General features: G+C 41.0%; 1 protein-coding gene across 1 annotated transcript in view; it reads right to left on the bottom strand.

Annotated features, from left to right (window-relative positions):
- Positions 1 to 14,864, bottom strand: part of LOC103051640 (cysteine-rich protein 1-like) — a 34,758-nt gene extending 19,894 nt beyond the window's left edge. Inside the window, exon 1 of the mRNA XM_007424185.4 lies at positions 14,804 to 14,864. Coding sequence (XP_007424247.2) covers positions 14,804 to 14,846 — 43 coding nt within the window. The 5' untranslated portion in view covers positions 14,847 to 14,864. The remainder of the gene's footprint in view (positions 1 to 14,803) is intronic.
- Between the last annotated feature and the right edge of the window lie 500 nt (positions 14,865 to 15,364).

Genomic DNA, 15,364 nt, shown 5'->3' with positions numbered 1-15,364 from the left:
CTCTTCCACTGAATCGTCCTCCAAAAGCAAGTCAGTATTAGTGATAGTGCTTTCACCACTCTGGCTGAAAGGGTAAAGTTGACCTACAGGTGAAAAATGAATTTATCTGACAAAGAAACAATAATAGTACTAGGTGATGCCAATCAACCTCAAACAGGCTGGAAAAATGAATGTTCTGGATGGAACAAAGATACCAACTTTTTACATAGCCTACGAGCCAATCAGGGGAGATGTAAGGTGAGCTTTAATCCTAAGTAATGCCCAGAATCTTGTCCAAGACCTAAAAGATGGGAATGGTAACCAGTATTCTATATCCCTTAACAAATCACATTTTAGTCACATTTTACTTCAGAAGAGTAAACTCCCTCCCTCCCTTCCCCCACCCCCTGCAAAAACAAGGAGTGGATTGAGGAAAAGGAAAGTTGAAAGGGAGACCCGAGAAGGTCCATTTGTTCCATAATGGTTGAAGATTATTCAAAAACACAATAACAGATCTCAGTTGGAAAGTATATCTCAAATCAGTAAATATTCCCCAAAGTCCAAGAAAACACCAGAGTGATTAATGAACAAGATCAGAGAAGTCTGCTCAGACAAGAACAGAAATGACCATACGTTCTGGCAAGGAAGATGCTAAAACAATGCTAAAAGATTCAAACAAACAAACAAAATCTGTGAGGAGACCATAACAGAGTCCATTGAGAGAAACAATAAAAAAATTATTCAAATATATTTGGAATGAGAAGAGGGGTCCAGAGAGGTCATTTGTCCACTGCACATTACGGGCACTTAAAGACAAATAAGGAAATAGTGGAGAAACTGAATTCTTTTCCTTAGGGTTCCTGCTGAGGTTGTAGGATAGATGGGTGTGCCTGAAGTGGTTTTTTCAGGAGGAGGTCAGATAAACTGAGACAAATAAAGGCAATCAGAGATGAAGTTCTAAGCCTAACTGACAAACTAAAAATAAATAAAACCCTGGGTCCAGGCAGTTTCCACCCAAGAAGTTTTGAAGAACTTGGATATGAAATTGCTGATCTTTTCATAAAAATATGCCATCTCTTTTGAACCTTGGAATCTCTTCCCAAGGGCTGGAAGATAGCCACGGTGATTCTGATTTTTTTTTTTTTTTAACAAAGAGATCAACGGATGAATAATAAAGGAAACCATAGGTCAATTCTTCTGGAGAAAATGGTTGAAAGTATTATTAAAGAAAAAATAAACAAGTGCAAAAGAATAAGTTTCCCTAGAAAGGACCAACTTAGCTTCTGCAAAGATAAGTCTTGTCTTACTGATCATCTAGATTTTATTGAGAATGTCAACAAGCAAGGAGACAAGGGTGAACCAACTGATATTGTACACTTGGATTTTCTGAAAGCCTGTGACAAAGTCCTTCATCAAAGGCTCCTGAGGAAACTCAATTTTCATGGAATACAAGGACACATGCTCTGATGGATCTGGCAGCTGATTAAAAAACAGGAAACACAAAGTAGAAATAAATGGGCAATCCTCACACTGGAAAGATATGCAAAGTGGGGTCCCAGAGGGATCATCATTCAGCCAGCGCCTTTAAATTGATATACAGCATAAATGATCTGGAGTTAAAGCTGAGCAGTGAGAGTTTGATGGCTGATGCTATCAAACTGGTCAGGATGGTAATCTCAGAAAGAAATTGTGACGACTTCCAAAAGGATCCCTCCAAACTGAGCGACGGAGCTTCAGAATGGCAAATGCAATTTAACTGAAAGAATGCAAAGAGATACATGCTGACTCAAGAAAATCCAGAGTCCACCTATACTGTATATTAATGGATTCTGAAGAAAGGAAACTTAGTCACAGTGGACGATTCAATGAAAATGTCACTCCAGAATGCAACTGTGATAAAATGGTAAATTCCATGCCTGGAATCCTTAGAAAGGAACTGAAAATAAATCCGCCCATATAATGTACCTTATAAAGCTCTGTGATGAGATCACACTTGGAATGCTATGTACAATTCTGGTCACTTCACCTTAAGAAGGATATATGATAGAGCAGTGTTTCTCAACCTTGGCAGCTTGAAGATATATGGACTTCAACTCCCAGAGTTCCCCAGCCAGCATGCTGGCTGGGGAACTCTGGGAGTTGAAGTCCACATATCTTCAAGCTGCCACGGTTGAGAAACACTGTGATAGAGATAGAAAAGGTGCAAAAGTGGGCAACCAAAATAATTAGGAGGCTGAAGCAGTTCCCCTAGAAGGTAAGAGTACCGCAGCTGGAACTCTTTAGCTTAGGACAAAGGAGGATAAAGAAAGACCTGCTTGATGCGTGGCACAGATAATGTGGATAGTGAGTTCTCTCCCTCTCTCTTGTTAGACCTCAAGGCTCCTCTATTGAAAAGAGATGCAGGGAGATGCACAACCAACAAAAGAAATACTTTTTTACCTAGGGCTGTTTCCCTAGTTAAACAGTACAATTTGCTGCCAGCAGTTGTGGTACTGGCAGCCAGTTTCAAAGGTTTTGAAAGGGCACAGGACAAATTCACGGAGAATCAAGCTATCAGTGGCTATTAATATTGATGGCTGTTTATTATCTCCTGAATAATAAGCCGGGTTGTTCCAACAATGAAACGGGGCAATCATTCTCTAGTCCAGGCCCCTGAACTTCCCAAATACATCTAGCTACCCACAGTGTGGCAGTAAATTCTGCAGCAAATGGGCCTCTGGCTTGGTTTAGGAGAACTCTTGTAATTTTATAATGATTCCAGTTAGATTAAACCCAGTTTGCATTGGTCTACTAAATAAACTACAAGTGGTCCTCACTTAACAACAATGTTGTTGTTGTTGTTGTTGTTCAGTTGTTAAGCTGTGTCCGACTCTTCGTGACCCCACGAACCATATCGCGCCAGGCCTTCCTGTCCTTCACTGCCTCAGTTTGCTCAGTTTCATGCTCATTGCTTCAGTGATGCTATCTAACCATCTCATCCTCTGCCGTCCCCTTCTCCTTTTGCCTTCAATCTTTCCCAGCATCAGGGTCTTTTCCAAAGAGTCCTCTCTTCATATTAGGTGGCCAAAGTATCTGAGCATGAGCTTCATTATCAATCCTTCCAATGAGTAGTCAGGGTTGATTTCCTTCAGGATTGACTAGTTTGACCTCCTAGCAGTCCAAGGGACTCTTAAGAGTCTTCTCCAGCACCACAGTTCAAAGGCATCAATACTTTGGTGCTCAGCCTTCTTTATGGTCCAGCTGTCACAGCCATACATCACTACTGGAAAAACCATACCTTTGATTATGTGGATCTTTGTCGGCAAGGTGATGATAGGGACCAGAAAATTCATTGTTAAGTGGGGTGGTCATTAAGTGAGGCATCATGTGACTGCACCCAATTTTACAACATTTTTTGTGGCCATCATTAAGTGAATCATGCAGTTCCTTATTGATTTTGCTTGCCAGAAGCTGGCTGGGAAGGTCCCAAATGGCAATCAAGTGAGCCTGGGACGCTGCAACCATCATAAGTGCGAGATGGCTGCCAAGTGCCTGGATCACGAACATGTGACTGTGGGGGTGCTGCGACGGTTGTAAGTGCAAGGACCAGTCATAAGTAGCTTTTTTCAGCACCGTCATAACTTTGAACAGTCACTAAACAAATGGTCATTAAGCGAGGACTACCTCTGATTGGGAGGTATGTCCCAGTACTGAGTACACGAGCATAGCATTGTTCAAAGCTCCCTAACATCAGTATTCTGTCAGCCTTCATCATGTTCTCTCTCTCTCGACAATGCGGAACATTATGTTGTAAGGATTATTGAGATTGAGAAATTTTTGAACGCTTGAAATACTTGGTAAGTTATTATGTGTGATAACTTATCATCAACAACAGTATGTTCAGATACCAAATTTACATATTCCTAACAGATGCTTTTTAACACACAAGTAAGAATATTTGAAAACTGCAATTCTCTACACACTGATCTGCCAATTGGTCCTATTAAATGTACAGGTAGTCTCCAGTTTAAGAACAAGCTCTGTTCCCAAGATCTGACCTTAAGTCGAATTTGTTTGTAAGCCGAAACAGTATTATTATTTAATATTGCATTAGTAGTATTGTGTAATTAACTCAAATCATTGTGTATTTAACTTGCATCATTGTGTATTTAACTCAAATTTTGCTACAATAGGCTCCGTTCTTAACTCTGAGTCATCTGTAACTCGGGCATTCTTAACCCAGGGACTACATGTAATGGAGTTTACTCCTGAGCATTTATCTATTCATACATACATACATACATACATACATACATACAATTTAGAGGCTGACTCCAAATGACTCTGGGTGGCTTACACTTAAAAAAACAAGAATAAAAAATAAAGGAACAGGTCATTCGCATCCAGAAGGCAAACTCTCTTTAACAAACAAGACTTCCTACAGGGACTCGACCACCACTCTACCCTAAGGCCTGGGAGAACAAACAAGTCTTCAGTGACTTTCTGAATGTTATCATGGTGGGAACCATACAGATCTCTGAAGGGATGCTGTTCGAACATATAGGATTATGCTGGAGGTCTTCTTAATAATATACTATGATTTTAAAATCAGGATTATTACTTAGGAACGCACACCATATAGACCAGTGTTTCTCATCCTTGGCAACTTTGAGATGTCTGGACTTCAACTCCCAGAATTCCCCAGCCAGCAATGCTGGCTGGGGAATTCTGGGAACTGAAGTCCAGACATCTTAAAGTTGCCAAGGATGAGAAACACTGATATAGACCATTCAAGAATTAGAATGGACTGAATCCCTGTCAGGATTACGAGGGGCAAAGAGTTGAACAAGAGTTTCCTGTGCCTTTATAATCAAATGTTATTCCTCACTGTACACACCCATACCATCCTAGTTATGTTCAGTACACACATCACTAAACTAGAGATTATTTATATGCTTGCCTGTTCCAGAATTCTTCAGCCATCACACTGGTTTGAATAGCATATCCTGTTCTAAATCATGTTAACTGACCATGTTTATTTTTAAATTTCAAACTTGGCTTGGTCTTTGCAGCATAGGCTGAGGCAAGCTTGGCTGAAGGTTGGAACAAAGGAGCTATGTAATTTAGCTCACTGCTCAGCTTTTCACTTGCTTAATCGCTTTCCTTTTAATGACATTGCAAACTTGGTATCCTATGCAAAAAGTGCCCATGGTCATAAAATACTGAAATGTGAAGGAGACAAAATAATAAAGGAAACAAGTTTGACATTTACAAATGATGAAAATGAAGTGTTCCCTGAGTGCATTTTCCTGCGTTCAAATGGCTAATATCAACGGTCAGTTTAGTTAATTTCTTCTTCCTTTCACTCCTCTTGTCACCCTAAATATTCTCCTGTCACTTTCCTCCTTGTAAAGTCAAAATATTGGCAAGCCAACAAACTTCTTAAGGTCATGTTGTGCCCATAAGCACTTATTAATGGAAGGGGTTTCACAGCCAGTGCTCATATACACACAATCATTTCTGACAGCATTTAGAATACCATTAGTAGGCCGTCAGTATTAATTACTCCTGCTCAGAGTGTTTACTTGACCAAACAACATAGCAGTTATTAACAGGGGTAATAACTACTGCAATGGTAGGGAACCCACATGTGTGGTTAGTGATATGAAAATACTGCCAGTGGTAGCCATTTCTGTAACCATCCAGACTTAATTGCTGCCCGTGATTTAGGAACTGGGTCATTAATTTCCATACCTGCAAACAGGTTAATTCTATCCGTTGTTAGGCTGGCTACATTTAGTGTGCTGCACTTTCATAACTTTCTGAGTTTGCTGGCAAGACCTTTGTTCTAAACAGAAAGAAGGATTTGAAAACTTGAAATGCAGGTGCTAGAAAGCATCTTCCTGAAGGGTCCATCAAGAGCACCATGATGTCTCAACTGGGAAATGGCTCACCTGCCAGGAGCTTGTAAGGATTCAATGACATATAATTTAAACTAATAACATCATCATACAGCCTTCGTGCAAATCTGTGTCCATGAGTCCTTTTCTGTCACCCCTATGTAGTCTTTTCCAGTCCAGTACTCCCCATCATTCTTGATAAGAATTCAGTATCTCTGATGGATACCAGGATAGGAAAGTTGATGTACTATAATTCTTTACCAATCCAATTTTCACTACATCACAACGGATTCTCCATCTTGCCTGTTGAACTCTGGCTCCCACTATCCCCAGTCCCAGATGATGGGATATGTGTGGTCCAATAACATCTGGAAACCAAGATGGGGAACCTTAGATCTAAAGACAGCAGCTCTTCCTTTCCAGCAGGACCTCAGTGTTAGTAACAGAGGTGACAGAAAATGTACCACAAGACCAAAAATTCAGTATATGACTCAAGGCCAGAGTGCTACACTGTTTCTTGCGGACTACTAAGAAGCTATCATTTTCTCTGCAGCAACACTTAAGGCAGGAATGAAGAATGTGTGTCTAGGGTCAGTCCTACCATATGGCGGAGAGAGGCTGATTTTGCCTGTCATAAAAGGGCAGGACATTGTTCATGATTTAATGTATTAATCCTCCAAAATTACAGCAAGGAAAAGAAGATGTGGGATTTTCTACTGCAAGTACCAAAATGGATCTTGTTTTGAGTAGATGGGGCTCCATTGCCTGCTCTAGTTCAGGTAGCAAATGTCTTAAAATATTCCCAGGAGTGAGTCACCAGGTTTTATTAGATTACAATTCCCCAGGTTAATGTGGCCAGTAGTCAATAATGATGGGAGTATTACAACAGCTAAAGATAATTGACAGACACAGGCTTCCATCCTGAATTTAAATAAGGGTTTAATTCAGGACGTGCAATCTTTTGGTGGCCAGGAGCTACAGTTAATTTGGAGAGTGGGGGGAAGCAAGAGTTAGGGTGGGTCAAGCAATATGAAAAATGGGTAAGGTTGGCATATGTGAAGGCGGGGCCAAGGATTTCTATATGTTCCTGGAGTTCTGAACAGGGGTCTTTGCTTAACTATGGTAAGCCAATTTAGGGATTACACTACCATTTCTGTGTGTTTTCTTTCTCAAAATAGCAAGAAACCATGTGGTTGATTTTAAGCAATTGTGGTTCATGGTGATTATTTTCCAAGGGGTCATAAAAACGTGATTCAGGAATCTGTAGTTGCCTGTTGGTGGCCTTATTCTTGACTTTTGTTGATTAGCTACCAGGAAAAATGCTTGAAAAGAAAGAAAAAGGGTTTTGTTTCAAGCACAAAACCAAACAGCTCATCTGACAGAAAGAAGCTCTAATCAGTTTATGCGTTACATGTTTCGGTGAAACAAGACTCAAAACATTTTGAGCATTTTGGCCATAAGAAACCATGGAAACACAGAAAAAGTATCTTGCCCCCTTCTTTTCTCTCCAGAATTACAAGAATTGATATGGTAGCAGTTCAGCCTGAGTGCTACCACCAAGCCAGCTTGCAGAAGAATTGGTGGAGAAAAAGAAATAAAATATTTTTGAAAACTCCCATCACAAAAACATTTTTTTCAATCTCCTATCTTGCTTTCCTTGAATCCAAATACAAGGGTATCTTTCTTCCTTTGTCCCATGTGTATACTAATTGAAAGAAGCATGCAGAGAGATTACTAAACTGGTTCACCTTAAAAAAAGAAAAAGAACACACAGAGACTGTAATTTCTCTTGCACACCTTTCAAATCAATTTTCTCCTCCAAGGCAGGGGGACATCCTGGCAGAAAATGAATTCCAGTCAGTCCATTAACACAAACAAGATTTCTTTTCTTTTTTTAATTAAAACATCCATGGTATGTATAAAAATATAAAACAAAACTTTGTAACAGTTAAATAAGAACAAAACAATACAAAACATTAACCCTGAATAGATTAAAATGCTCTCTGGAATAGCTTTGTCTTCAACATCTTTCTGAATGCACTTAAGAGGGATCATTCCAGAAGGTCAGCGCTGTCACCAAAAAGCAACACTTCCTTGCTTCAACTTCCTCTAGTTCACGGTTTCTCAACCTTGGCAACTTTAAGATGTGTGGACTTGGGTGCCTGGGGAATTCTGGGAGTTGAAGTCCACACATCTTAAAGTTGCCGACTGGTCTAGGTCCTGATGGTAGAGCACTAGGTGTAGGTTTCCCAAGATGATGCAATAGCTTGGGCCAATTCAGACTGAAGCATGTGGTCCTGTAGTTACCCAGGTCCCAAGCCGTAATGGAATTAAAGCAAGCCTCTTCTTAACCTAAGTTGTGTAAGCCTAAACCTATCTTTGCTGACAGCAGGACCATGATCTCATTGCAATATTTAAAGGTTCACTGGCAAATTTGGTTTTGGGGGGGTTCTCCCCTTTTTGGCAGTTTGGTACTGGCTGGCAGCCAAGAAAAGAATGCAATTTCTGCCTGGTAGAAAAAGAAAGCAGGAGAGAGGCCCCATTCCAGGAAACAGAAATAAAATAAAATAAAATAAAATAAAATAAAATAAAATAAAATAACCCTCCCTACCAGCTTTCATATCTTAAATGTAAATTACATTTTCTTCCTCAGCAGCACGCGGAACACTAAAGTAATCATGGGCCACACCCAAGCTCTCGCTCAGCGACACAACTCTTCTTTTAAGAGTTGTTTAGTGGTTCAGATGCAAACAGACCAAACCAACAAATTCAAATGTGCCCTTGCAGTAAGATGCACCATATCAACAGTGCGTAAGAGTGCACAGTCATTTTACTTAGCAGGCCAACTAGTACAGAGTCTTTTGCACTCTGAAGTTTCCCTAGATAAAAAGGCGCAAGAGAATGCAGAGCGCAACGATGGACAAAACCCAGCATCTCTTATCCAAACCAGAGTTGCTCCGTCTGCTTTTCAAACACCCCCAAAATGTAAAACTCCAAAAGAATCAATGTGCAAGCAGCTGACTGAAGTCAAGCAAGCAAGCAAAACTACTACATCGCTGGCTTGCTAAGCTAAGGTATTTGTGGGCACTCAGTGCTGTTTTTGTTCTATTGATTGTAGCCATTTCAAAGTAACTTTGAAAATGTAGACGCGCTGCATTTATGAAGCCATCTTGAATCTCAAAATCAGCAGGAGCCCTGGAGCATGCATAGAACATGGGCAGACAGGCCTAAAGCCAATTTTACATTTACTTTCCATCTATTTTTCTTCTGAAGGCCATGTGCAATTTTTTTTTTTTCGTTTTGGTGCCCTTGAGTCAGTTTTTGACTCCTGGTGACTGCCTGTATTAATCCCTGCAGTTTCCTTGGCAAGATTTGTCAGAAGTGGTTTGCCCTTGCCTGCTTCCCAGGGCTGAGAGAGAGGGACTGGCCCAAGGTCACCCAGCTGGCTTCTTGACTAAGGAGGGACTAGAATTCATGGTCTCCCAGTTTCCAGCCTGGTGCCTTAACCACTGTACCAAACTGGGTTGTGTGTGTGTGTACACACATACACTCATACAGAACAGGACCAACTTCCCCATAGGAATCTTTACAAAAAAATAGGAGTTTGGACTTGTTGGCTCCACAATGACTCCCTTATTGTGCCGTGCAGTTTTCAGGTGTTTGCTGGTTTGTTCCCAAACCCCACCCCTTTCCAGCTTAAGCCAATAGGAGTACAGACACAGCCATTTTTCTGGCTACACTGGCCCAGGCAGGAAAACTCAACCCTCCAATTACAAGAAAAAGTAAGACTTCCAATGAAACATTCAAAACACTTCCACTTGGAACAACCCTGATTTCTTTCAAACAGATCAACCTGTTTTGTGTTGTATTGAAATCAAATCTTTTTCACACGCATGTAGCACAAATCACTTGAAGTAGCTATTTTAAGCTTGAAACATTTCAAGTTTGAATTGTTTTCCACATTCCTTTTGACTGCCATGTTCCACATGCTGATGGCTTGCTTTTCTCTACTCTCCAGACAACGCGTGGCTTACGTCAACTTCGGATTACCTATCACCAGCAAAAGGTGGTCAAATAAATATTGATACATTTGTCTAAGTTCTATTGTTCTAACCATTTTTTAAGTGAACCTGGTCCCTGGAAATAATGAGAAGATGAAGGACCGTCCACAACTTCTAATTGGAAATCAGTCTCATAATTTGCTTTAACCATGTTCTGTTTCACTACCTGAGATGATATTCACTCCACACAGATATTACACTAAACAATACAGGTGTTACCTGTGAAAATTCTAGCTTGTGCAATAATTGCAATTGATTTCATCAAGCACAGGGGAAGGAAGGAAGGAAGGAAGGAAGGAAGGAAGGAAGGAAGGAAGGAAGGAAGGAAGGAAGGAAGGAAGGAAGGAAGGGAAGGGAAGGGAAGGGAAGGGGGAGGAAAGGGAGGATGCAAGCAAGCATTGGAAAGCTTGTTGCATGTCCATAATCTGGAAAGAATTTGAAACAGAATTAGAATACACAAAATGCCGGTAAGATAATCAGCTCTAGATACCATATCTATATGGCTTCGCGTTGCTCTGGATGGAAAACTCAACAGTTGGGATGTGTATGCCCTGAACCTGAGGCAGGCTTAAACTTACATTAAACTAGTTAACATGGATGCAGACCAGGTCTTCTGGAATGGTGATGTGTGCTACCTGCTTCATTAACTCTCCTGCAGGTAGAGGAATAGGGAAGGGTAAGGCTCTGAGTGACTCTCTGTAGGGAAAATCTGCACAAAATGGATAGGATAATGAAAGAACAACTGCAAGCTTGTCCCCCACAAATTCATTCCTCCCTTATCTTTTCGTCTCGTCTCCTGTTGCTCACAATATTGAGCGTGATTGCTTCTTGCTTCCTGAGCTATGCAAGACTCTAGGCTGGTAATTTCCTTTTTGGATCGGTACTTCCTGTTTATGTTGCATTTGTTATCTTTTAAATTCTGTGGCTTCCTTGCTGCTTAAACCCCAATGGTTTGGTTGCCTTTAACACCTGACCCAGTCCTCAAAGGAGCAGGCTACCAATCTCAGAAGTAAGTAGATACTTTTTCAGAGCTTCCCTCTATAACAGTGTTTCTCAACCTTGGCCACTTCAAGAGATGTGGACTTCAGCTTCCAGAATTGCCCCAGCCAGCAAGGCTGGCTGGGGGAATTCTGGGAGCTGAAGTCCACACGTCTTAAAGCTGCTAAGGTTGAGAAACACTGCTCTGTAATATGCAACTCAGAATATGAGCCTCATAGACATCCAATTCATCTAAAGGACATCTAAAGGGCAAAAGTGTAATACCAAAAAACTCAAGTACTGTAATATTTCATGGGGGGGGGGGGGAATGGAGTGTGACATGCTTGTATATAGGGAGATTATAGTTAATAATTTGAGAAAAAGAATAAACGGATCATCTCTAGAAGTTTTTAAGTAGGAGTGGGCAACTAGTGTCCTTAAAGGTGTAAGCAAGTGTTGAAGACATTCAAGTTCATGCTTTGTTTATGTGCTTTGGCAAAGAATTTGTTTATTTGTTGGAAAACAAATTGGTACCAGGGAACAGGAACGTGCCAAGTTTGGTAAAGTCCCCAACGCTCAACAAATTCAGGGCAGTATTCTAGGGAATCCATTAAAAGTTTTTGCAAGCTTCAGCAAAGCCTGAACATACTTTTATTATCATACTCCCTTCTTTATCAGTACACATACTGGTTTCACCTTCCCTCCCCTGCACATGTAATTTGCTAACCTCATCACATAGTCACATTCCTTCTCAAGAACTTCAGAGAACTCAGCATGTTTTAGGATATTCATCTGAACAGAGAAAAATGACTCCACTCAACTCACTTCCCCACAGGCCTTGAATTGATCTCAGAAGTCCTGTGCAAAAAAACAGCTGAGAACTGAAGAGTTATCACCTTCTCAGGAGAGGACCAGATGTTCAAGGAAGTATCAGAAAAAACAAGAGCACACATGTTCAGGAAAGGGGGGGATCAGGAAGAAAGAGAGTGGTGATGGCTCCATCTAACAAGTGCATTTGAGGAAATGAGGATGAGAGAGGAAAAGTTTCCCCGTGTGATTTAAAAATACTGAGATTCACTTTCATCATATTGGGGTGCAGTCCTCCAGGAAAAGTAGCAGCTCCAAAGCCCAGTTTCTAGAGCTACTTCTGAGCGAACAATGTTGAGTCAATGGGATCATAGCTGTAGAGTATTTGTTAGTGGAACACAATGCTTCTTAGTCTAGGCATCTGGCAGGAGGAAAACAGTAATGCAGAACTCCCTTTGACCCTCCATGCCAGAGGGAACTTCAAGGGACTGTTGTTTTGAGAATGGTCAGCAACCTCTGGCTCCATCCATCAGCCAGGAATCCAATTGCTCTTGGAAAACTGCATGCCATGCTTTCCAGGAAGTGTAACATGGCAACAGGGAGACCAGCCTGGCCCCGCTCCAATGCTTGCTCTCCTCTTCCTCCACATCCTCTTCCCTTTTGTGCCATTTTATTTAGTTACTTATTTACTAACTTGTATGGCTGCCTATCTTAACCAAATAACTCTGGGCAGCTAGTAGACAATGAGCCTACTGTCTGCTGCGCTGTTTGGAGATATAGGAGATGAAGACCAACACTTCTGGAAGGCCCTAGGTACGAGAAGGTTGTTCCACAGTGGCTGTCCAACATTAGCACAATGATTTCCCCAGGGATGAAAGAACTGCAGTTTCAAATAGAATAAATGTGACACCTTCAAAACTAGGCTTGGAGCAAAAATTCAAGCTATCGTAAAGGCTTCCTCTTTAAAGAAACATCCATGAAATTTTGAAGGGGGCAAACTGGCTTTACATTGACCTTTAAAGTTACTTTTGGTGTGCTTTTTCATGATGTTAATATTTCAACCATGTTTTATGCAGTTGTGGGTTTATTGTTTTGCTTTGGGGAAAGGACTGCACTGCCTTCACGGCTTTTGCAGCTGTCATGCTCATAAATAGATAATAATAATAATAAAAAAGAGTATCACGAGACAAGAGAAAAAGTAGTGGGGATGTATATCCCTTCCCGATACAGAAAAGACACTGTTGGAGGGAATGTGTTTAGACCCCCTGCAAATTTGGAACCCCTGCAACAGTGGCAGCTGTGCTTCTATGAAGCCAAAATGATCATCTGGAGTCCATGAAGCACACGGACAGACTTTTCCCAGATTCGTTGGAAATAGTTCCAGATCCATGTGGAGATACCTCTTCTGCTGCCATCAGTGGGAGAAAAAGAAGAGGCAGGGACTATTTCGTCTCCCAAAATGGATATCCACTGTTCAGGTAGAAAGGGAAGAATGCTGTAAAGGATACAGCATGTAACAAAGCACCACAGGCTCTACAATGGAGTGCAGAATGTCAGATAGCTCGATTCAGGTTGGAAATAGGACTAAGCCATTTCTAACATGTCCTGAAGGCCTCCTTACATTCAGGAGTTTACACCAGGCGTGTCTACAAAGGCTTAGCACAACCTGCCTAGCTCTGAAGATTAACAGCAGTCCCTCAAAAAGTCTGCCTTAAAATATATGAAGTCAGACTCGGAAGGTCCACCCATCCTGATGTGTAGTTATTTCCTTGGAAAAGTTAAAATTCTCTACAAACTTTGTAGCTGAGGAAAACTATAAGTTGGAAAGAGGAAACATATTTCCATAAAGCAAGACCTGTTTAAAATTGGGGTGAAAGAGACAATTAACCCAAGTCCCAAACACGGAAGAAATCCTACCCAAGATATGTTTCAGGATTTCAAACCTTCAGATGGATCAAGATGTTTCATATAAGGCAGGAAAATAAATCACTTAAAACAGAATCCCAAGGGTTACTTCACTATTTTGGGTTTCAATACTAGGATGCAGTAGGAAGAAAGGGGGAGGGAGGGAGGGATAGACTCAAATGAACTTTTTACTCAGGCAGCTTCTAAAAAGCCTTGCTGTTGAGAGACCGCAAAGATTTCCCTCCATGTTTCTTCTCTGTCCCCACTGAGCCCTCTTCCAGTCCTTGGTGCTGCAGAATGTTGCCATAAGAAAGTGTAGTGCAGCCCAGATTCTTTAGGTAGTTCCATCACAAAAATTTGCTGGAGGATTTCCCTTCTGGCACGCAGAGTCCACTAGAAGGCACCTCCATTTTGTTCACCATCATGGCTGGGGTGATGGCAGCCACAGCTGATCTGGTAGATACTAGGTTGGAGAAGACTGTTTCATCCAATTCAATTTAAATGATAGCCTTCATTTAATTTCCTAAAGGTATAAAAAAGTTCTCCCAGGGGTCACGTTTCTTTTAGCATACAGGGGATAGTTCTAGGGAATAGTTTTTAAAGAAACTATTTTCAAACATACAATAAAGGGGGAAGAAGAGGAACCCTATGATGATAAAGCTGAACAAAATTAAGATCAGATGTTAAAGAGTCAAACAACTGGGTAATTAGGATGAAACTGTGTATAATTAATTTGGGGGACAGTCATGTGGAATTGTTTTCTTGTTCAGACCTTCTTCATGCTACATGTCTAACTTCAAGGTCCAGAAACAGGATTGGCAGAGTGGCTCTGGCCGTTGTGAGGTAGGGCTCAGAAGAAAAAGATGAATATTTCCTGAATTGGAAGAAGGCATCTCAAATATTTCTGGATCCCTCTCTTTTATGAGAACATTTGTGGCAGAATTATTGATCCTCTTGTAGTACATTTTAAGCCTGTGCAGTTGACTTCCCAGACCAGCACATCTGGAAGCCAGTTTCAGTGAAAGCTTATGCTTTCCTAGCCGTTCAAATAAAATAGCTTCTTCTGTGAGTAAAGTTTTAAAAATGGGATCTCCAGGCTATTCATCATTGGTTAGAGCATTCTCAACATCCAGTGTACCCACCTGAACAGATGAGATCTACATTTTGGAACAGTTACGAGATGAAAAGACTTACCAAAGTAGACGGGCTTTCCACACATGGGGCAGTAGGAAATCATTGTCTGTCTTCCTTTAGGCCCCACTCTCCAATGAACACTTCCTGAATAAACAGCTTTTTGTTCACATGAACAGACAGGAAAAGCATGGTTGGGTGAGCAGGGTGGTGCTCCATTCCGCTTTTTCAAAGAGGATGTTGTGGTTGCTGGTAAATGCTGTGTAGTGGCAGCATGGTGTGGGAGGAGGGTATCAAGTACTTCTTATTTAAAGCATGATTTTGCCACAGGTTCTGGTGTGGCAGTTTTGGGCCTTACTCCCATTGCTTGCTTGCTTGCCTGCTTCTTTCTTTCTTTCTTTCTTTCTTTCTTTCTTTCTTTCTTTCTTTCTTTCTTTCTTTCTTTCTTTCTCTCTCTCTCTCTCTCTCTCTCTCTCTTGTTTTTTAAAAACTCCCATTTTTACTCCCCTTGCTTGCTTGCTTCTTTCTTTCTCTCTCTTTCTTTCTGCCTTTTTAAAATTTATTTTAGATTTTCTTTTCTTTTCTTTTTTATTAACACTCTGCCTCCTGAAGGAAACATGTATG

The sequence above is a fragment of the Python bivittatus genome, unplaced genomic scaffold (genome assembly GCF_059951505.1).
Source record: "Python bivittatus isolate LINGU-HERP-01145 unplaced genomic scaffold, Pbiv_v1 ctg000850_np1212, whole genome shotgun sequence".
Classification (NCBI taxonomy): domain Eukaryota; kingdom Metazoa; phylum Chordata; class Lepidosauria; order Squamata; family Pythonidae; genus Python; species Python bivittatus.
The sequence above is the reverse complement of the archived record's forward strand: the minus strand, read 5'-3'. Positions and strand labels throughout refer to the sequence as shown.